The sequence below is a fragment of the Mya arenaria genome, chromosome 16, assembly GCF_026914265.1.
Source record: "Mya arenaria isolate MELC-2E11 chromosome 16, ASM2691426v1".
Classification (NCBI taxonomy): Eukaryota; Metazoa; Mollusca; class Bivalvia; order Myida; family Myidae; genus Mya; species Mya arenaria.
This window is the reverse complement of record NC_069137.1, coordinates 13,813,590-13,837,385: the sequence shown is the minus strand read 5'-3', so window position 1 is coordinate 13,837,385 and position 23,796 is coordinate 13,813,590. Positions and strand designations below refer to the sequence as shown.

The 23,796-nt window shown below is 34.8% G+C and overlaps 1 protein-coding gene and 1 long non-coding RNA gene across 2 annotated transcripts in view; both read left to right on the top strand.

Moving 5' to 3' along the window:
- Nucleotides 1-225: 225 nt before the first annotated feature.
- The window catches only part of LOC128222566 (protein-glucosylgalactosylhydroxylysine glucosidase-like), a 37,798-nt gene continuing 14,227 nt past the window's right edge, over nt 226-23,796 (top strand). Inside the window, exons 1-9 of the mRNA XM_052931644.1 lie at nt 226-483; nt 949-1,160; nt 17,668-17,878; nt 18,577-18,761; nt 19,776-19,987; nt 20,577-20,760; nt 21,377-21,586; nt 21,976-22,185; nt 22,930-23,030. Of these exons, the coding sequence (XP_052787604.1) occupies nt 317-483; nt 949-1,160; nt 17,668-17,878; nt 18,577-18,761; nt 19,776-19,987; nt 20,577-20,760; nt 21,377-21,586; nt 21,976-22,185; nt 22,930-23,030 (1,692 nt within the window). The 5' untranslated portion in view covers nt 226-316. The remainder of the gene's footprint in view (nt 484-948; nt 1,161-17,667; nt 17,879-18,576; nt 18,762-19,775; nt 19,988-20,576; nt 20,761-21,376; nt 21,587-21,975; nt 22,186-22,929; nt 23,031-23,796) is intronic.
- LOC128222567 (uncharacterized) lies at nt 6,951-9,566 on the top strand. The gene is made up of 4 exons (XR_008259167.1): nt 6,951-7,090; nt 8,180-8,256; nt 8,590-8,671; nt 9,445-9,566. It is a non-coding gene; the product is annotated as an uncharacterized LOC128222567 (long non-coding RNA).

Genomic DNA, 23,796 nt, shown 5'->3' with positions numbered 1-23,796 from the left:
AGTTCGAGGTTAGCAGATATTCGAGATAACAGAGTTCGGCACATCGAGTTTCGACTGTATACAAATACAACTACACGAGCTATATAGAACGATGCAATGAGAGAGGAAAACACTTTTAAATAAGGAAACTCATGCCAATAAATATGCTCTTTGTACACTCACCGATATACTGCACCTTCATACACGTTGCTAACTTGCTATCGTACTGATTTGAACAACCGCTATTTTCTATGACCAACTTCCGCTCATTAATATGACCAAACTTCGAGTGATTTGGCTTACGTATATCTATAAGGCAAAACATACCAAATAAAGCATGTATTTGGGAGAAGCATTTATGTACTTTTGTTATATAATCAGTGTAACTCTTTTAAAATGGCTAGGAACAACGAATTACGCCACTCAATATTTTGTCAACCATGGGTGTACTTTGCAGAAAAACATTGATGCGGATAAAGATGGTTGGGATCTTTGTACAGACACGTAAGTATTAAGCGGCGATTATGATGATGGTGACAGTGTTGTTGGTGTCGTTGTTGGCAGCGGCGGAGGCGGCGACGACGACGACCAAGACGACGACGATGACGACGACGCTGCTGCTGCTGTGTGTTGCTGTTTGGTGGTGTTGGTGGTGTTGTTAGTGGTGGTTGTTGTGGTGGTGGTGGTGATGATGATGATGATGATGATGATGATGATGATGATGATGATGATGATGATGATGATGATGATGCTATAAATATGAAATAATGGAAGACATATCGATAGCTCAGCGAAAGAAGAACGTAGCTCCTACTATTTTCATTTGGATTTCCGTCTCTCTTGTGCTGAAGCATTGACGTCATCGGTAACGTCACATTGGCGTCTTCTGTCTACAGCGCTCTGTATTACATCACTTCCGCTATGCCCTCAATATATATACTTACCAAAATCTTATCTTTCTTACCACAGTCCCCCAGCCGACGCCAAACTGTGGCCCTCAATCAGTAACGGTCATGTGGGTACAGTTGTCCATAGCGACAGTGTGTACATGAACGGACTTTACAACGGAAATGGCACAACTTCCACACGCGCGCGCATACCAGCCTTCACCTCACTCGACGTTATCAACTTTGCACCAGATGAGAACGTATCCACGACATACTGTTTACATATGAATTCGGGTAAGACGTTATTCAGACGACAGTCTACAAATCGTTTTAAATTATTTCGCTAAAACTTTTGTTTAGAACAACCAGAATGACAACCCGTCTAATGGAAGACTATAAGTATCTTCCATGGCCGAGAGTGTAAGATAGGTTCATTCCGACCCGAGTGCAGGGTGTTTTGCGGAAACGAGGTTTACCTCTTACACGAGCGGCTATGGTAGATGCTTTTTCTCCCAAAACAAAATTAAGTAAAAATGTATTTTTTACTGGAACTCTTTTGTGCGTAGTGAAAATAATGCGTATGGATTTTTGATAACTCGTGGTTGTCATGGATATGCGCGCATTGATTCAGATAATGTTAATAGTCAAAGCTGTCTTTAAATAGTACAGTACTGATGAAAGTGGGGCATTATTTCATGAAAGGTGCGTGAAAACTTTTTATTGTGACATTTGAAGCGAGAAATAGTTAATTAGCATCCTAAATATTGCCACAAGACAAGGTTTCTATAATGCTACAGACGACTGTCTTCAACAAGGGAGGTAGCTTCAATATGATGACCATTAAAAAAGGAGTTCCATACGGGCATTTTATCTTCTCCCGTGGGCAAGATAAGAATTTCTAGCATGGTTAAATTATTGGATCTACTTATCTGAGGTGGAAGACAAGTGGTTCTAACGTCTGCGCATTTTGCTTACTATATGGAAACAACATCAACGTATGCGTAAACTGATTATGATATCCTGTTTGTTTCCATGTCTCTTTTCATGGGTATGTCCAACGCTCTTACAACGACGGCACCATCTTTTGTATGATCGATTTGATAAATCCCATGTTTACACTCGCATTACATTTTATTCTGCATTCATTCTAATATTTGTGTGAGAAAGTTTAATTTACGACGCCGCCCGACTACCCATTGGCGCCGGCCCCATTGGCAATATCTGCCTCGTAATGTTGTTGTATATAATAATGCTCGTAAAGCACAGACAGGATGTAGAGATACCCTTTACGTGCTCAGGCGTTTTACAATGCAACACGGGACCCCGTTATAACGTACTTCCCGAAGGCATTTGTTCGGAACACCTAGTTGGTGATTTTTTCCATCGAAAACAACATCGGGCCCTAATATCACGAAAACACTTAAGTCAAATCTCAAACTCAGTCTCAACTCATGTCACCATATAAAAGCATAATTTTCTTCAAAATCTTCCATGTTTTATACTTTTTGAAAACGTAATTTCTTATAGAATTTGTTGATATTTTTTTTCAATATTTCAAAGAAAACATCAAGAGCAAAAAATATACTTGAGTATTTTATAATTAATACAGAATTGTACTCATATACATTTTTGGCTGTAGAAAAGATTTCCCTTGGAATTTGACCAAAAGCTTTTTTCAATATACGTGAAGTTAGCGGCCTAGCGGCCTAGCGGCGTGAAGTTAGCGGCCTAGTGGCCTAGCGGCCTAGCGGCGTGATGTTAGCGGCCTGGCGGCCAAGCGGCTTAGCGGCGTGAAGTTGGCGGCCTAGCGGCCTGGCGGCGTAATTTTTTTTTCTATTTCCAAGCATTTGTTAATGCGTTTTTTTAAAAACACTGATAAATCAAAGTTTTTTATTCATATAGTTACATAGCGGTCTTAAATTTTTATCTATTCAGAATATTTTTCTTTACCTTTTATTCTAAAACAATTTTAAATTAACTGTTTTATGCACAAATTATCACTCTGAAGCGTTTTTCAACCTTTTTCCAAAAAGTCGATCAGGAACTTCAGCGACCTAGCGGCCTAGCGGCGTGAAATTAGCGGCCTGGTAGGCTAGCGGCCTAGCGACCTAAATTGAAACCTATTTCAAAGCATGTATACATGCATTTTCTTCTAAAACAATGACATTTTAATTGTTTTTATTCACACATTAACAAATTGAAGCGATTATCAACATTTTTTTTCAAAAACGTCGCCAAAGCAGTCAGCTATTTCAAAGCATTAAACATTCCTGTTTTTCTAAAACAATGATGTATTTACTGTTTTTATGCACAAATTATCACTCTGAAGCGTTTTTCAATTCTTTTCCAAAAAAGTTGATCGAGCACTTCAGCGGCCTAGCGGCGTGAAGTTAGCGGCCTGGCGGCCTAGCGGCCTAGCGGCCTAAAATGGTTTCCTATTTCAAAGCATGTATACATGCATTTTCTTCTAAAACAATGACATATTAACTGTTTGAATGCACAAATTAACACTTTGAAGCTATTAGCGATTATCAACAGTTTTTTTTCAAAAGCGTCGATTAAGCAGTCAGCTATTTCAAAGCATTAAACATGCCTGTTCTTTTAAAACAATGATGTATTTACTGTTTTTATGCACAAATTATCACTCTGAAGTGTTTTTCAATTCTTTTCAAAAAAAGTCGATCGAGCACTTCAGCGGCCTAGCGGCCTAGCGGCCTAGCGGCGTGAAGTTAGCGGCCTGGCGGCCTTGCGGCCTAAAATGGTTTCCTATTTCAAAGCATGTATACATGCATTTTCTTCTAAAACAATGACATATTAACTGTTTTTATGCACAAATTAACACTTTGAAGCTATTAGCGATTATCAACAGTTTTTTTCAAAAGCGCCGATAAAGCAGTTAACAGTGAATTATTTGAATCTAGAAAAAAATATTAAATCTAGAATGCTTAGACCAAGTTGAGATTTATATCTTATATCAACACAGTGCATAGACTCTATACACTATATGGATATGCACGATACACCGTGACAGTACATACACTGGTGTTATATTCTATACCAGTATATACTGTGCACGGTATATATTCTATTCATTCTCAGAGGTGTTGAAGCAGTGCTTCAACACCCCTGTTCTCTATACAATGTATACAGCCAGAGATTTTGAAGATTTACTTCAACTCCTCTGTTATAGTCTATATACATTGTGGAAGCGTGCACTATACTCTATTCATTGTCAAGAGGTGTTGAAGCAGTGCTTCAACACCCCTATTCTCTATACAATGTATACAGCCAGAGATTTTGAAGATTTACTTCAACTCCTCTGTTATAGTCTATATACATTGTGGAAGCGTGCACTATACTCTATTCATTGTCAAGAGGTGTTGAAGCGGTGCTTCAACACCCCTGTTCTCTATACAATGTATACAGCCAGAGATTATGAAGATTTACCTCAACTCCTCTGTTATAGTCTATATACATTGTGGTAGCATGCACTATACTCTATTCATTGTCAAGAGGTGTTGAAGCGGTGCTTCAACACCCCTGTTCTCTATACAATGTATACAGCCAGAGATTATGAAGATTTACCTCAACTCCTCTGTTATAGTCTATATACATTGTGGTAGCATGCACTATACTCTATTCATTGTCAAGAGGTGTTGAAGCAGTGCTTCAACACCCCTGTTCTCTATACAATGTATACAGCCAGAGATTATGAAGATTTACTTCAACTCCTCTGTTATAGTCTATATACATTATGGTAGCATGCACTATATTCATTCTCAGAGGTGTTGAAGCAGTGCTTCAACACCCCTGTTCTCTATGCAATGTATACAGCCAGAGATCATGAAGATTTACTTCAACTCCTCTGTTATAGTCTATATACATTGTGGTAGTGTGCGCTATACTCTATTCATTCTCAGAGGTGTTGAAGCAGTGCTTCAACACCTCTGTTCTCTATGCAATGTAGATTTTGAAACTTTACTTCAACTCCTCTGTTATAGTCTATATACATTGTGGTAGCGTGGACTATTCTCTATCTGTAGATATGAACGCCTGTTATAGTCTATATACATGGTGGTGACGTGCACTATTCTCTATTTGAAAAGAGAGGTGTTGAAGCAGAGTTTCAACACCTCATCACCTCTATTTATTCTTTGTCCAGTGAAAATGAAATATGGGAGAAAAATGCTTTGATTTTTTTTGGTTGGTTTTGTGTTATATCAGACACTACATTTAATATACTATAAGTATAATACAATCACATTGTACAAAATATAATTTTTGGGCAAAATGTTTTAAAAGTTAAATGAAAATGAGAATTTCTGGACTTAGCATCAACTCTGCCAAATTTTGCAATAAAATTACCAAAATAACTTTTTAAAACAGATATTATATAACATTATAAGATACTTGAAATAAACAAACTATGTATTTTGTAAAATATGATTTTTAGGTAAATTTGTTAGAAAAAAAAATGAAAATTTCTGCATTTTGCCAATTACTTTGTCAAATTTTGCAATAAAATAACCAGAATTACTGTTTTTAGATATATTTTATATTACAGTATAAAAGACCTTAAGTAAAGAAACTACATACTTATGTGAAATGTGCTTTTGGGGCACAAAGTTTGACAAATGAAATGAAATATTTTGAAATTTGGTCACCTAGGCATCAATGAATTTTAAGTTTTTATATTGCAGATATTTACCAGTCGCGCAAAATGCACAATTGCAAACAACATGCAAAAGCACTTTGAAACCAATATAATGAGACAGGCGCTTTGGTTTGCCAAGCCTTGCCTTGCAAACATCTACATAAGCCTTAAAATGTCTGTCTGAGATACCAGGCGTGAAGCTGCATGTTCCTAGCTTCGATCAAGATATTTCTGTCTGAAAATGACATTGAATACACTCTAAAGCCTAAAAGGCTGTAAAATATGCATTCAACATCTTGATAAGCAACTATCTTAAATAAATTAAAATATTAGGATACAGAATGATGTGAAAGAGACTTTAAAAATATCGCTGCATTGTTGGATGTTGGTGCTGTCATCTGATGATCGGTCAGCGGCAATGATTGAGGCAAGCATCAAGTATATTTAAATAAACATTGCACTTTAACAGATTAAATGTTTTGACAACTGTTTTATTTTTTGTCTTTATACAAGCCAATAAATGCATAAGTGCAAGAAAAACAGTGACACAAGACTGCTTAAAAAAACATTGGATTGCATATATATTTTAGTTAAAGCTTCACTATCACAGATATACCATTTTTACAACTTTTTTATTTTTTGTCTTGGAAAGAGCAAATTTTTGTATAAATATCTGCAAACCAATGATATAGGATTGCTTACGAAAAACCAGATCATAGATTTTCATATTTCCGTCTGAAAATTAATGTTTTATGGCTAAAACTGTTAATAAACGTTTTAGAAAAATGAACAAAACATCAATTTTTGAACTGGTATATATATAAAAATCTGCAATCTATATTTGTCAGCAGTCTTATATAACTGGTTTCCATGGATTTTCGCCAAAATTAGTACATTCCAAGACAAAACATAAAAAAGTTGCCAAAATGTTCAATCTGTGAGAGTGCAGCTTTAAGAAAATGATGTTTTATGCATTTTTCTTCCAACTGTTAGAAGCACTTTTAGCCATAAAACAATTTTTTTAACGGAATATGTAAATCTGCGATCTGATCTTTTGTCAGCAGGCTTATATCACTTATTTGCATATATTTACACAGAAACTGGCTCATTCAAACTCCAAGACAAAAATAAAAAAAATAACAAAGTTGTCAAAATACATGTATGTGAAAGTGCAGCTTTAAGGAGTACTTCGTTATATCAATAAAATATACTCGTTAAACTGTCAATTGTTTACGTATCTACATAAATTCAATTACCTTTTGAACTAGAAAGTGTTATATTTTCAAAGAAAATAGCCATTTACCTCTGTTCAGTGTCGGTCAAATTCGATGTTTTGAATCACTCTAGCGCGTGCTAAATACTAAATGACGCAATGTTTTGGACTGGTCTTCATTTTCTTCGATACAGGCACAACTGAGCGTAAATATTAAGCGAGAAAGTCTAGTGGAACGATGCAGGGTTCATTGGGTTTGTTTACAAAAATTCAAGCATCCGGTTAAGAAGACGACAAATAAGAATGGTATTAAGTTGGTAGAATGGAACTCCTTCCTGATTCCTGCACATGTAAGTTGTAAGTATTGACTATATCGGGATACCATACAGGACACTCAAGTGTTATTTTATATTTTCTTAGTTATCATGCAAATGAAAATAATCACTATCATTTAAAAGTTATTCAGGGATAGTTGCAAATGGTTTGTTTACATTAATTAGTTTTATGAATTTAATTGTATACACAAATTTTTATTAGAGCTTTGCACCAAATTAAATTCAGTTCATTTTACGGGAGTAACCCACACTAGCGGATCCAGAAAGGGGGTGGGACCCCCCCCCCAAAAAAAAAAAAAAAAAAAAATCTGTAAAGAATCTCGGGACAATTATTCAAAAAATCTTTTGATCTTTGATATCATAATGGTAAAAATTTTTTACCAAAAAGCAAAATGTAAAAAAAAAATATCAAGTCAGAGAATGGGTTGGAACCGGTGTCGCCAAAATTGCAGTCCAGTGTTGTATCCACTGTGCTATGAATGCTTATCCTAAACAGTTGGAATATTTAATCTTTATACCTAACTTGTAATATATTGGCGAATTTTTTTTATTGTAAATTATGTGGTACTTCAGTTAGTAAGTTTTAATGCATTGTACACATAGATACCAAGTTTATGTCAGTTTTCGTCAATTTTCTTTTTTTCCGCTATTTCATTAAACAGATTACAGCCCCTTTTAAACAAGTCTTTGGGAGGAACTGTTGGGGATTGTTATTAAAGCTGCATTTTCACAGATTTACCATTCTGACAACTTTTTTTTTCATCATGGAATGAATCATGCAATGTTAGTGCATAAATTATGTCTGCGAACCATGATTTAAAACTGCTGAAAAAATATCAGATAGCTGTTTTTCATATGTACGTTCATAATTGTTGTTCTGTGACTTAAATTTGAACACTTTCAGAAAAATGAAATAATAAGCAGATTTCTCAATACATGACATCTGTTTTATTGTTAGCAATTAAAGGCATTGATTCTCTGAGATAATAATAATGTTAAAACAGTCAATCTGTGAGAGTGCAGCTATAAGACTCATTTTTCCTAAGATCAGCCAAGTTAGTATTATAGCTAATTTTAGCTTAAAAGTAGGTGAATTCTATATTTATTTCAGACCAGATACTCTTGAGGGACCAATTTAAGGGCAAACAGACAAACGTTTTGATGCAAAGAAAGCATTGGATTTGAAAGGTAGATTTTTAACACATATTTACATGTACTCAATGTCATTTACTAGTATAACATAATGTATTCAAGTATAAGATATTTCAAGTATTTGGTCAGGTTGTTAGGTTTAATTGAAACTGTTAAGCAAATAAATGAAAGTCCATGCAATTTTGCATGCACATGTTTGTTGCATGCAGATTTTACTCAGATGGCATAGGGTACAGTTACTATTGTAACTTGCTTAAAATAAATGCAAATAATTCTGCATGTGTCTGAAGTCATGTTTTATTTTTCTCTACAAATTGTTTTAAAAAATGCAATTGTTTGATTTCCTTTCTTATATGTTATGCATTGCAGTTCCCATGGAGAAGAAAAATGGAGAGATTCTAAAAGTATGAAGATACTCCTGTGTATAATGAGGAAATCTTGTCAGTGAATGGTAAGTTCTCTTTGGATTAATTCTATGTATAACAATATAAATATGAGGTAAGCCAAGAAATGAGAATTAACATAATTATTCTGTTCAAACATACATTGACATATTAAATATAAAGACATATATGTATGATTTGTCTCTGCTATTATACTCCTACCACTTGATGGTTAGGGTTCATTTGGACAAGTCTTCTTTTATCCATAATTCCAAATGCTTCTGAGATTTCTAACACATATTAAATATGTTGAGGAGAAGTGCTGTGCAAAAAACATTTTTGTTTATGGTATTTTAGAGTTATTGGTCTTTGATTATTTTTCTTTCACTTTTCTATGTTTTTGAGGTATTAACTTCAAACTTCATGCACATATTGGAGGTGATAAGAAAAATAGCTGTGCATATGAATCATTAAATTGTGTATGGTAGTCAAAGAATTGTAAACCTTTGATTATTATCTTTATATATTTTTTTTTCTTCTCTTCATAACTTTTTTTCATTTTTTACTTTAATTTAACAAAACACTATTCTGTTTTTGGTATATTAAGGATTATTTTCTTATGTTTATTTTGTGCTTGGCAGTTTTAAAATTATTGCCTAATTGGTTACTGTATGCTTAAAAGCAAACATCACTCTCAGTGAAACCTATTATTACAATAGGTGATAACTGTAGTTTTTCATGGAAACAAGTGTTTGACAGTATGAGTCATTTTTTAGTAGCAATATATTATGTACATTTAAGGTATAAGTTCTCTTTTGCTAATTGTTCAGTTGTTTTTCAGTTGTTGCAATTGTGGACCAGGCCAGAGTTGTACTAAACCAACTAAGACACAATGAGATACAGGAATGACACAATGAGAAACAGGAAACAGGAAAGTGATGACTGATCGCCACCTGTTACAAATACATCTAGGTACAGTTTTTATTCCAGATTTGATACAACTGTAAACTGTTTTATGCATGCTATGATTATGTTCATCATGTTTGTTTAAGACCGTGATGATGAGGACTAATCTATTGATTATCCCTTGCCAAAAGGCAAAGTGGATACAGTAATTGTGTAATTGTGCACGTGTGTGTGCGTGTGCACGGAATGTAATCTTGAGCATAAATCCCCCAGGTATTAACTTCAAACTTCATATACAGATAGATCCCTATTGAGAAGAAGTGCAGTGTTAAGGGACCATAACTCTGTTTACAGTTCTTTTTGTAATAACCCTTTGTTATATTTCATACTGAGTTTTTGTCTGCAGCAGAACTTGAAAAGTCTTTGAGGTGTTGATCTCAAACTTCAAATATGTACAGATAGATCTCATTTAGCAGAAGTGCAGTGCACAGAAACCATAATTCAAGATTTTTTTTGTAGTAGTTGCCCTTTGTTAGTTTTCAATGTTATCCTTTGTTGTAATGCACAGTTGTGATCATGCTCAAATATGCTCATTCACATTAAAATTAATTGTCCAGGTTCAAATCCTGTAATAGAAACAATTATTTTCTTTCTGTGTTTAGCAAAGTTTATATGAACTATCTATCAATGTAAAATAAACTAAGATTTGTGTGTTTTTATCGTTTCTTATTTATTTGTATATTTTTTGTTACATATTTTTATGTGCATATATATAAAATCTATATCACAAAAAGTGTGGCTAATTTTTAATATTAAGATATAATATGTATAAGAACTATCATATTTCAAAATCAACCATAGAGCTTTTGCAAGATAGATAATAACTTAATGTATCTGATGAACAATAATGTGATTTTGGGATGCCAGCAATAACTTTTCAAGGTGAAAATATGTTTTTGTCATTGATTTTACATATAAGTAATCAGTATGCAAAGCCCTTTCAAATGATACTTATATGGGGTAACTATCAAATTTTAACATTGAAGCCAATGGCACAAATGAATGAAAAGCTCCTTAATAGTTCAATATTTGAAGCCAACAATGGAACTGTGTTTATGTATTGCTTAATGTTCCTTTTTCTTTCAGAAAACTACTCCCCACATCCAACAAGAGACAGTCTGACTTCAAAATCTTCATTGAAGGCAACTTAATGGACAAGACATCCGTCACATAAAGATTCACTAAAATTGGAATGATATACCAATTTTAACTTTTAACAGACAAATACATTATAGATTTGAAAATAGATTACCCTTAGATAAGTTGGATGATTAACATTTACCTCAACACAGTACAAAGTGCTCATGTTGAACTATTGTGATTGATCATAGTCTGTCCTTCATTTTTATTAACAGTTTCATACAGTGTTAACACTTTAGTATGGGGACTCATTTTTAGCTCAACTTTTCGAAGAATATGGAGAGCTATACTACTCACCCAAGCGTCGGCGTCGGCGTCACCCCTTGGTTAAGGGTTTGCGTGCAAGCACACATAGGCTAATATCTCAGCAACTACTTGAAGTATTGCATTGAGACTTTATACAATGGTACTCAACCATCCAACCTACTTAATTAACCAAGTTTGATAACTCTACTTTGCATTTAATGCCAATAATAGGCCTTTAATATTTGACTTAGAAATTCTGGTTAAGATTTTGCATGCAAGCACACATAGGTTAATATCTCAGCAACTACTTGAGGTATTGCATTGAGACTTGATACAATGGTACTCAATCATCCAACCTACTTATTTAAACAAGTAAGATAACTCTAGTTTGCATTTAATGTAAATAATAGGCCTTTATTATTTGACTTAGAAATTCTGGTTATGGTTTTGCATGCAAGCACACATAGGTTAATATCTCAGCAACTGCTTGAGGTATTGCATTGAGACTTGATACAATGGTACTCAACCATCCAACCTACTTATTTAAACAAGTAAGATAACTCTAGTTTGCATTTAATGTAAATAATAGGCCTTTATTATTTGACTTAGAAATTCTGGTTAAGGTTTTGCATGCAAGCACACATAGGTTAATATCTCAGCAACTGCTTGAGGTATTGCATTGAGACTTGATACAATGGTACTCAACCATCCAACCTACTTAATTTTCCAAGTTATATAACTATAGTTTGCATTTAATGCAAATACTTGCGTTTATTATTTCACTCAGAAATTCTGGTTAAGGTTTTGCATGTAAGCACACATAGGTTAATATCTCAGCAACTACTGGATGAATTGCATTGAGACTTTATACAACCACCCAACCTAATTGAATAATCAAGTTAGATAAAAATTCTGGTTAAAATTTTGCATGTAACCACATTTATGTTAATATCTCCGCACATCATGTATTGCATTGAAATCTAATCTAACAGTGATCCATGCATGTTTCGCCAAAACTTTTCAATCCTTTCACTGAAAAGCAGCGGAATAGTCGAGAGCGCTGTCTCTGTGACAGCTCTTGTCTCTTTGGTCTTTATTCATACTGGCCAGAATATGTTTACCAAAAAAATCTTAGTAGAGATTGATAACTGTTCAGGTTGGACAAAAAGCATGTAGGTTGTTTGTTCTAATAATACAAACTGTAAATGCTTCAGAAACTATATATATAATTTTCATGATATTTGTCAGTATTTATTCTCGTCAACATTTAAATAATATTAGGTGAAACTTGTTTATTGGTCAAAATGTGTTTGATTAGAGTGGCCTCAAGTTCCACTTTATATGAATGAAATTTGGTCAAGTTATAGAAAAAAACTATGTTCTAGTTTTATAGGCCATATTCTCTTCCCAAGCTTTCCTTAAAGAATGAATGTAGGTAAGATGAAACAGGAGTCACTAAATCAAGTATTAAAAACCTTAAAAATTGCTATTCATAGAGGTATTGTTTCCTCATCATAAATCACAACTTAGCCAGCAAGACTTTTCAACAAATAAGGCATAACATGTAAAAAGTTAATAATTAGGCACATATTTTAGTGAATAAAATCTTGTGAACATATTATTGAAACAAATAATGTGTCTGGTTCTGAGGTGAGCAATAAAGCACATTGCTTAGTAACAAATGAGCTAGCTCATTATTAAAAGTTTGTTTTAAACTTGAATTAAATGAATGCAAATCATATATTATTATTTTTAATCTATATTTTTTTTTAGTTACCTTGTTCTGTTGTTAATTTCCATACTGACTTGGTCAATTATGGCTAATTGTCTAATTATATTTTAACTTCTAACTTAAATGTTTCATTGTACTTTTGAGTGTTCTGTTAACTATATTGCACATTACCCTATATGACAGTATAAATTCAATAAAACCATGGTTACCGTATTTTCTCGACTATAAGGCGATTCGCTTATAAGACGGCCCCCTAACTTTGCCCATGAAATCTGGTGCTTTTTGTTTCGACTCGCTTATAAGACGGGGTCAATTTTTAAGCAAATCTAAAATGCTAAAATTCTTCCTAATGTGTAAAAATGTTCAAGCTCAACGGACAATTATCGACTTTCGCGGTAACTGTTTTTGTTTTCCTCAAAGAAAATGGCAGTCAACTGTGAGCTCTCTATTTGGAGGTAGGTTAAAAATGAGTACATAAGTTTGCAGGACAGGTCGTTACTTATCGGAATTGTAATAATTAATCAATAACAACATATGTTTGTTTTAGTTTTTTTTTTATTGAAGACACCAATGAAGTTCTTCGGCAAAATAAATGGCTTTAATAACATAACTGCGAAAAGCCGCGGCATAAATAGGTGTTTGTTTAGCAATAATGCTTCAGGCAATATTGTCCCTTGATTGGCGACGAACATAAAGGATTCATATTCGCATTGTCATTTGTTTGCTTAATCAAATTGACAGTTAGGTACCTACATCATATTAAGATTCCAATTTATTGATTTGATATATCTGTCAAACTAATTATACTGACACGCGCCATGAGAAAAAATGCAGATATAACGGTACACTGTGTGACGTCAGAGCACGCGCGGTGAAGATATTTCGTGTTGTTGTTTACTTAATTGCCCCATACTTGTATCAGCAGACGATATACTGGATAGACGAATACCCTATGTAAAATTTTACTGATTTTGACTTGAATCTTTTTTTAATATTTTATCGACTCGCTTATAAGACGGGTCCCCTACTTTGGGGGTAAAAATCGGGACCCAATTTCCCCGTCTTATAGTCGAGAAAATACGGTATTAAGTTCCATACATATTGGAGCACATGGTAAGCCTCTAGAAATGTCACTTCTTAAACCTAGATTCTTGATCTGTTCGCCATATTGTTTTGTTAATTTTTTGTTTATAAAAACAAATGATTGTTTAATGTCAAGGAAACCTTTTTAAAGTTAAAATGTAGATGTACATAGATAACTGTCAAATATTATTTACCATTTAATAACTGTCTAAAGGCAAAATTTCCATTCATTTTTATATTTGATTTGGGTCCCTAGGGTCATGGTCACTGTAACTAAAAATAGAAAAATGCTTGGTACTGAATAACTTCAGTTTTAATACATTTAAAACTGAATCTCACAATGAAGGCTGAAGTTCTTGTTGCATTGCAGCATTTCTAGTTAACTTTTTAATTTGACTCTTTTTATTGCTTTTGACAGGCACATATTACATCATTATTGTATTCATTTTTAAGACAAAGCCTCATTTAATTGAGCGTGCTGTCCAAAGACAGCTCTTGTTGACATAATTATAAGACACCTTATATTATGGTTTATATGAACAATAGCTGTTTCTGTGTATGTTTTAGAAGAAACTTCCATTTCTTATCATATTGATGGACATAGATATACATACATGTACGGGATTATTGACATCAGATTCTTAGGATTAAATTTACTAATGTTCTGTTCATGTTCAAAATAGATACAGTTATGGTAAATGCATAGTCTTGTTTGTTTATAACATAGACAACCATGTCTTTTGGTTGTCCTGGTCTCCTGTACTGTTATGTGAATTGGGTTTTATGGACATCTTCGATATTGTAGGTCCAATTCTAGTGTCTAGCTGGAAAAGTATTTAGCCTAGGGAGACCTTAGTTTGGGTTATCATGTTGGATATGTCTAAATGTTGGCATGTCGGGAAATGACAATTTTAGGCTATGACAATTTAAAAATGTAGACGTTGCTGGGCAAGGCTCCACACCCAAGTGACTGTCGCATTATATTCTTGAAAAAATGCCTTGGGCTTTTGGTTTGTTATGAATTTTGCGAGTCTGGCAAATATCTGCATTATAAAATTCATCGACATACAGGTGACAGAGAAAAAGGTCAATTTTCAATGATTTCAAAAGATTTATTAACTAAAAGGGGATCATCATAAATGAATACAGAGAACAAGATTAATTGATTTGACAGAGGATTGATGCAGAGCTTCAAAAATTAAGGAGACAATTTCAGAAAAATGCACATAAATGATTTTTGTTTATTTGTGTTGTTTGATAACTGCTGTGTGTCGATTTTTATTTAATTTCATTTTACCCCCCAAATCACACTTCACACAATACATGGTTTCTACACTTTAGGTTTGTTATACTGTATTATAGTATCTATTGAATACAGTAAAATTTCTGGTCATTGTATTGCAAAATTTGTGCTAATAATTTGCAATTTCAGAAATTCTCATTTTTATTTAATTTTTCAAACATTTTCCCCAAAATTCACATTTCACAAAATTACATAGTTTCTTTACTTTTGATATATTAAACTGTAATATTTATGAAATACAGTAATTCTGGTCATTCTATTGCAATATTTGAAAAAGTTATTGGCAAATTCCAGAAATTCTCATTTCCATTTAATTTTTCATACATTTTACCCCGAAAATCATATTTAAAAAAAAAACCTGTGTTTCTATATAATATATAATAATGTTAAATGATATATATTAGCTGCAGTAGTTCTGGTGTTTTTATTGCAAAATAAGGCAGAGTTATTGGCAAAATTCATAAATTGTCATTTTCATTTAATTTTTCCAACATTTTACCCCAAAAATCATTTTTTGCGCCATATAATTGTTCTATGATTTAAGTATATTAAATATGTTGCCTGATATGACATAAATTCATCAAAATTATTTTTGTGCAGTTTTCTCCATTTTTTGTTCAAAAATCTCCGTTTGTATACATTGAATAGAGAACAGAGGTGTTGAAGCACTGCTTCAACACCTCTGAGAATGAGTATAGAGTATAGTGCACGCTACCACAATGTATATAGACTATAACACAGGTTCAAATTTACAGATAGAGAATAGTGCACGCCACCACAATGTATATAGACTATAACAGAGGAATTGATGTAAAGTTTCAAAATCTCTGGTTGATACATTGCATAGAGAACAGGGGTGTTGAAGCACTGCTTCAACACCTCTGAAAATGAATAGAGTATAGCGCACGCTACCACAATGTATATAGACTATAACAGAGAAGTTGAAGTAAATCTTCAAAATCTCTGGCTGTATACATTGCATAGAGAACAGAGGTGTTGAAGCACTGCTTCAACACCTCTAAGAATGAATAGAGTATAGTGCACGCTTCCACAATGTATATAGACTATAACAGAGGAGTTGAAGTAAATCTTCAAAATCTCTGGCTGTATACATTGTATAGAGAACAGGGGTGTTGAAGCACTGCGTCAACACCTCTTGACAATGAATAGAGTATAGTGCACGCTTCCACAATGTATATAGACTATAACAGAGGAGTTGAAGTAAATCTTCATAATCTCTGGCTGTATACATTGTATAGAGAACAGGGGTGTTGAAGCACTGCTTCAACACCTCTTGACAATGAATAGAGTATAGTGCACGCTTCCACAATGTATATAGACTATAACAGAGGAGTTGAAGTAAATCTTCAAAATCTCTGGCTGTATACATTGTATAGAGAGCAGGGGTGTTGAAGCACTGCTTCAACACCTCTTGACAATGAATAGAGTATAGTGCACGCTTCCACAATGTATATAGACTATAACAGAGGAGTTGAAGTAAATCTTCAAAATCTCTGGCTGTATACATTGTATAGAGAACAGGGGTGTTGAAGCACTGCTTCAACACCTCTGAGAATGAATAGAATATATACCGTGCACAGTATATACTGGTATAGAATATAACACCAGTGTATGTACTGTCACGGTGTATCGAGCATATCCATATAGTGTATAGAGTCTATGCACTGTGTTGATATAAGATATAAATCTCAACTTGGTCTAAGCATTCTAGATTTAATATTTTTTTCTAGATTCAAATAATTCACTGTTAGTTATCTATTTCAAAGCATTAAACATGCCTGTTCTTCATTGTTTTAGAAGAAAATGCATGTATACATGCTTTGAAATAGGATTCAATTTAGGCCGCTAGGCCGCCAGGCCGCTAATTTCACGCCGGTAGGCCGCTAGGCCGCTGAAGTGCTTGATCGACTTTTTTGAAAAAAAGAGTTGAAAAACGCTTCAGAGTGATAATTTGTGCATAAAACAATGATTCATAAAACAGTTGTTTTAGAATAAAAGGTAAAGAAAAATATTCTGAATAGATAACAATTTAAGGACGCTATGTAACTATATGAATAAAAAACTTTGATTTATCAGTGTTTTAAAAAAAAAAACGCATTAACAATTGCTTGGAAATAGAAAAAATAATTAGGCCGCCAGGCCGCTAGGCCGCACACTTCACGCCGCTAGGCCGCCAGGCCGCTAACTTCACGCCGCTAGGCCGCTAACTTCACGCCGCTAGGCCGCTAGGCCGCTTGGCCGCTAACTTCACGTACATCTTTTATGAGCATATTCTATGATAGAATGTGCTTATAAAACTGTCAAACAAACATATATGATTTTTAATGAATTTTGATGCTATATGGTATAATGTGTTGAGACTGAGTTTGAGATTTGACTTAAATATGTTCGTGATATTGGGGCCGGATGTATATGGACGGTTTACAATGTATTAAATTTTTTAAATGTTTGGGTGGGGAATCGAAACTGGGCCTTTTAATTTGGTTGAACGTCAAATAACTTACTATGATCCAAACCTAAAGGCTGCGGATCAATTTTATTCATTAGAGTCAGAAGGTCCATTTATGTTCTAGGAATCTATGAAGAAATATACCGAGGTGATCACTGGCGCGTCACGGTTACCATGTACGCCCATCGCGTGTTCAACCGTCTCCTAGTAACGGAGCTCACCGTAGCAACAGACGGCCAGCAGAGAACGCTGACCATTCCTCTTAAAGTCAATCATGGGAACCAAAGCTCTTCTGTGACGCTCCAAGATGCTACCAGCGACGTAGCTTCAGCAAAGTATGATTTTCCCTTGATATTTACTTTAACTATTACACATTTTACAACGATTGTGAAGGAAGCTATGATAGCTTATACTAAGTCACTCTCGTTGGTACGATCGCGCGAGAGTGTGATCTTGTGTTGTGGGGGAAACCGGAGTACCCGGAGAAAACCCACTTGTCCGGCTTGGTGACCACTAACCAAACTCACATGCACCCAGGCCGGGAATCGAACCTTGCCTTGCCTTGGTGAGAAGCGAGTGCGCTAACCGGACAACCTTGATATTTTGGATTGTGAGGAAATTAATTGAAACGATATCCGATTCGATATAAATGTACTTATAAAACTTTTTTTTCAGCCAATTAAATTGCAGATAAGCGATCATTTACTGCTAGGCTTAATCATTAAGAATTTCAACTTGCGAACGTGTTTTAAAGTCCGCCAAATGCCACTCATTCAATACACGTTCCTGCGTCATTGGCAATGTCTCAATTAATAAGGTCGTATTCTAAGCTCACTCCGCCCCTTCTTAATCATTAAGAATTTACTTCAGGTCATTTAACTATTACTTACATTATTAGATTCTGACAATGAATTAACTCGTTACTCGACATCATAACGAATGGACAATCACTGATTTTACAATACACAGCGATATAGTTTCAAGTATAAGTTTAATTTCCGTACCCATTTACCCATCCGTGTCTTCCATTCAGCTACAAGTACGGAACCATACTCGAGGCAGAGACTCCCGAATCTGGGCTTACCCCAGTGCACGTGTACTACAAAACCGTTCCCCTTGACGTCACCGTCGATAGTGGTCACTCGGGCACGGAGACGCTTGTGTTTCTGATGTCCGTCAGTACGAACCAAGCAGACGCCGCGTTCGCCTTTACAAAAGGTTAGCTATAATATACAGTCGAAATTCGCTATGTCAAACTCTGTTATCTCGATATGTCGAACGTTTCTTCCCAATATTTTGGGTTTAGAAAGACGTGTGTGGTATGTCGGTTATACAGAATGTTCGTTTTGTCGAAGAATTTTACGAGGTCTCAACGACTTCGACATAGCGAGTTTTGACTGTTGGTCACGAAGAACCACAGGCAAAAGCGTTTGTAAGAAGTAGTTATTAGCTCATATGTTTTTCTCGCATGTAAAAAGTGTAATCCTGGCCTAAACTCAAGACCGTGTGAGTATTTTATTTACATGAAACTTAGTACACGAAACGACACGCACATATATAACAATGCCTATATACCAGGCTACCAGTGGTATCAATTGTTATGTGACTCAGCAAGTTTATTTGTCATAGTTTAAACACAACAACTTGCCTTGCTAATGTCTTCATCTTGGAAAAAACAACGTTGTTTCCCATTTACACTGCTTGAACTGTTTAGTTTTCAACTTGTTTTGTCGGGTATGTGAATTGAATCTTAATCAACAGGTGCTCACTTTTAATTCGATGCCCACTCAAGTCTTGAGGCACGTTCAATGGTAGAGTAACACAACAGCCATTATCGGTATTCTTAAAGATGCACCCTTACTCCCAAATGTACCACAATTTATACAATTGCTTTAGTTTTTAAATTACCAAAAGGGATGAACAAATATAAAAAAGAATGGTTCTTATGAAGGAACCTGTGTTTAATTTGAAAAAAAGCGCAGAAAACACGACTTTTCTAACTTTAAATATGAGACGATATTTGATCACTGTGAATGTTTTAGAACTCACCAGTCATTTAATATTTATGCGTTTTCAGCTTTAAAATACACGGTCTTGATATCAGTAATTAATACTTTCCATCAATGCATTATTTAGTAAGACGTTTATCACTCATAATTTATGTTTGTTAACCATGTTTCTGTATTGATTTTAAGCACGAGTGTCACTTTAACGTTTGTAAATCGTTTCCAGGGAGGTCACTCTACCTAGAAGGCACACTCCGCTCATCCCACGTGACCAAATGGCACGAGGTGTGGGACACCGGTCGCATTGACGTCATCGGTAACGTCACATTGGCGTCTTCCGTCTACAGCGCTCTGTATTACATCACTTCCGCTATGCCGCTCCAGGAAGATACTGTCTGGCCTTTCGTGGGACTGTCGCCCGCTGACCTCGCGCATAATGTATGAGATATGCGGTATATGTATACTGATATGGTCTTTTTAAAGCTGCACTCTTAAAGATTGACCGTTTTGATAACTTTATTGTTTGTCTTGGAATGAGCCAAATTTTGCGTCTGGAAACCAGTGATACAAGACTGTTGACAAAAGAACAGATCACATTTATTCATATTTACGCTCGAAAATTGCTATTTTATGGCTAAAAGCGTTAGTACCGCTTTAAGAAAAATAAGTTTTTTTCTGAGATTTGTTCTATTGTGAGTTATCTTTCATGACCGAGTTGGAGGCATGGATACCGAAATCAGCTGATTCTGAGACAGAAACTAACTAAATGTAAAAAAATGTCAATCTGCGAGAGTGCAGCTTTAAGGTCATAATTAATTATATGTTTAAGAAATTTGTTTCATTTATTGGTGGGTTCATAACTTAATAACAACATAAGAAACGGTATTTCTGTCAGAAGACTTGATTCTTGTTTTGTGTAAAATAAAACAAAGAACTGCGCAAATAAAACATGTTCTGTTGTTTTTATTTTAGGCTTTACATAAGCATTTAAATGATTTAGATAAAACATCAAAACCTTAAATTCCAGGGTTACAATGGTCATGTGTTTTGGGACCAGGACACGTGGATGTACCCGCCTGTGCTCGTGCTGCACGGGGACCTAGCGCCTGTCCTTTTAAACACGCGCTTCCGGACTCTTAACGCCTCGCGCGAGTTCGCGCGCCGGACCGGACATTCTGGCGCTCAGTACGCATGGGAGAGCGCGTTTACTGGTACACCCCATGTTCTTCCTTCATACAAAGTCAGAACATTTGCAAACATGAACTGAACTTCTTAATATATTTTTTGAAATGCCCGTACAAACAAAAAACAACAACAAATTGTTAAAAATGTATTAAAAACGAATTTATCCAAAGAAGCGACTTGTAATATAAAGTATGGTCATAAGTACCTCGTTTCGATACAGCGCGTTGAATTCGAATGGAGTAAATTTCCGCAAATACTCCACGTACGAGTCAAATACGACCCACCGAATCAAAAGGCAGTTGTAATTATCCTTTTATAAAATTCGTTACAAGGGTAACTAACTTAAGTGGACATGATTTAAGAATAAATATCCCTTAAATGATGCGCTACCTTGTCTTATATTATCATTTTTACCCCGTGCAATGACACTTGTTATGACGTGACGTCTACGGCATGGAATGCAGCCGTATAACAAAAGTGAATAACGGACAAGTGCTTTTTTGCGATACGTATGACTATAATTTTAATAATGCATTAATAATTAAATAAAATATGATACGTAAGCTTGGCGAACATTCTAACCTGTTTAATTTACACATACTACATTAAAACAAATACATGTTTATTTATACTATTTGTCAGGACTTGACGTGACACCGTGGCCGCCTGCACAGGACTACGAGCATCACGTGACTGGTGACGTGGCGTTGGCGTTACGGCAGTATGTCATGATGGCGGGAGATTCACCGCTCCTTCACGATGTGCACTTCCGCGAAACTGTATTCGCCATTGCAGAGTTCTGGAAGTCTAGATCAGTACTGAATAGATCTACAGGAATGTACGAGATACATAGTGAGATCTGATTTATATTTCACAAATGCGCACGGTGAAGTGGTCTGTGTATTTTTTAATTGCTATTGTTTTTACACACGTGTAGTACATATAAACAATGAGAAAAACAACATAAGTCAGCCTATTTCAGAAAATTTGAAAACATGCAAACCTTTGCAGTCAATGGTCAATATCTTTTAAATTATGAATGCAATTGAGGATTCAAGCACTACTGAAAAAATGCTTTGGAACATTTTTTAAACCATCTAAGATTCCCCTATGTTTCTGAACTAAAGACCAAACCAAATGGTTACAACTTTTAAAAGTATGTGAACTCAAATCAAATTTCAAATGTCTTGCGATGTTTTACGTACTTAACTATTTATATACATGTAGTTTTTATTCTCCAGACGTGATGCCACCAGACGAGTGGCACTACCCAGTGAACAACTCTGTGTACACAAACTACGTGGCCAAGATGGCGCTTCTTTTACCTCACTTCCTGTGTGACGTCATCCACTGTCTCGCTCCACCTGAATTTGAACAAGTGGCTGGAAAAATGTACATTCCTTTTGACGCTGACAAAAACTACCATCCGGAATATGACGGTTACACTAAAAGTATTTATTTTTGTTTTGTTTAATTTTGGTATACACGTATGTATATTTTAATAACTTATAATGGTAGGACTTGATATCAGAGTTTATTGTGCGTTTGACTATAAGTCAGTGAGTTGCTTGCCACGTTTCGCAATTCAATTCAATTAAATAGAATCGATTCCATTTTGATTAATATAACACATCAAATGTATAATAACATATATTGCAGTAAAACTACGATCGTTCTAACAGGCAATCTTTCGAGGCCTGGCGATTGGTAACGAGTCCTCGACTATATAGGTTTCGATCCATCGTTAGTATATTTTATATAAAAATAAAAGGGCCTCGAACGATCGCAGTTTTTCTTTATTCACGAAAACTTGTCGCCGTACTGTCACATCAAAATGAACATTCCACGTATTTTAGCAAATATCGATGATAAGATTGAAAAAAAGAAATGTTTATTAATCTTCTTGTAAATAAAAATCAGTTTATATTAAAAAATGTGGAAATGTGTATTAATTGATATTATATTTTTCTTAAATTATGTTGCATTAGTCATTTGAACATATTTTTGTTTCAATAAATCATATTTCTTTATATAACGCATATATATCAAAAAGTAAAAAAAAAAATGAAGGAGACACAAGTTCTAACACAGCAACATACCTAGGTGTTTTTCTAACACACGTGTCATCACTCATCATGGAAGTCTGTGACTTGTATTTAAGTTCGTCTAACATTACTGCTACCTTGTACCTACAGATGTGTCGGTTAAGCAAGGTGACGGCATCCTCCTCGGGTTTCCACTGCAGCTAGCCATGACGTCTGACGTCAGACGAAACGATCTGGAAATATACGAAAATGTGAGAACTTGTGAACGTGGTAGCATTCATATGTGAAGTATTATTTTCAAAGATAACGATATCCTACATAACTATCTTTATACGTAATAAGATAATTTACATATCTTTTAACCTTTACACTGTTATTTGATAAAATCACATCTTTGCTTGTTTTTTTGCGACGCTGCTTGACGCAGTGTTACTCGTATTCGAATTGCCGGTATACAGTAAAGTTGCGTTCGTTCGAACAAGCGGTCGTTCGAGAACCGGCGTTCCCTCGAGATCGGAGCTTGGTCCCAAACCTTTTTCCTTCTATTTTCATATAAGATATACCTACACTGCATCGAAACCTAATTATGTCGAGGAGTCGAGCAATATTCTCGGTCCCAAGTACACAAATTATGCAAAAAACCTTATGGCTCTCTCGAGGTCATAATTTCACACTTTTTCCCGAACGCGTGTTCCAAAAAAACCAAACTATTGCTAGGTATTTAAATTTTCGCAAGTTGCAAGAAGTGCAATGGCAGTTGAAAGGCAATTGATAAGGTATGAAAACCCGTTTTACACTGTTAACGCATGATCGATATAAGTCGATATGGGCATTTTAGAAGATACTATTAGAAGTTAGTTGTGAGAAATGTACATGAGTAATAAAAATATGAATAAACACTACCAAATCAATCCAACATAGGAATCTCTGAAAAGAATTCCTTTTTGTCACTTTGCTTTGCAATATGGCCATTTTGTAAAAAATATCTATTTATTGATTTATTGATATTTCTTTTAC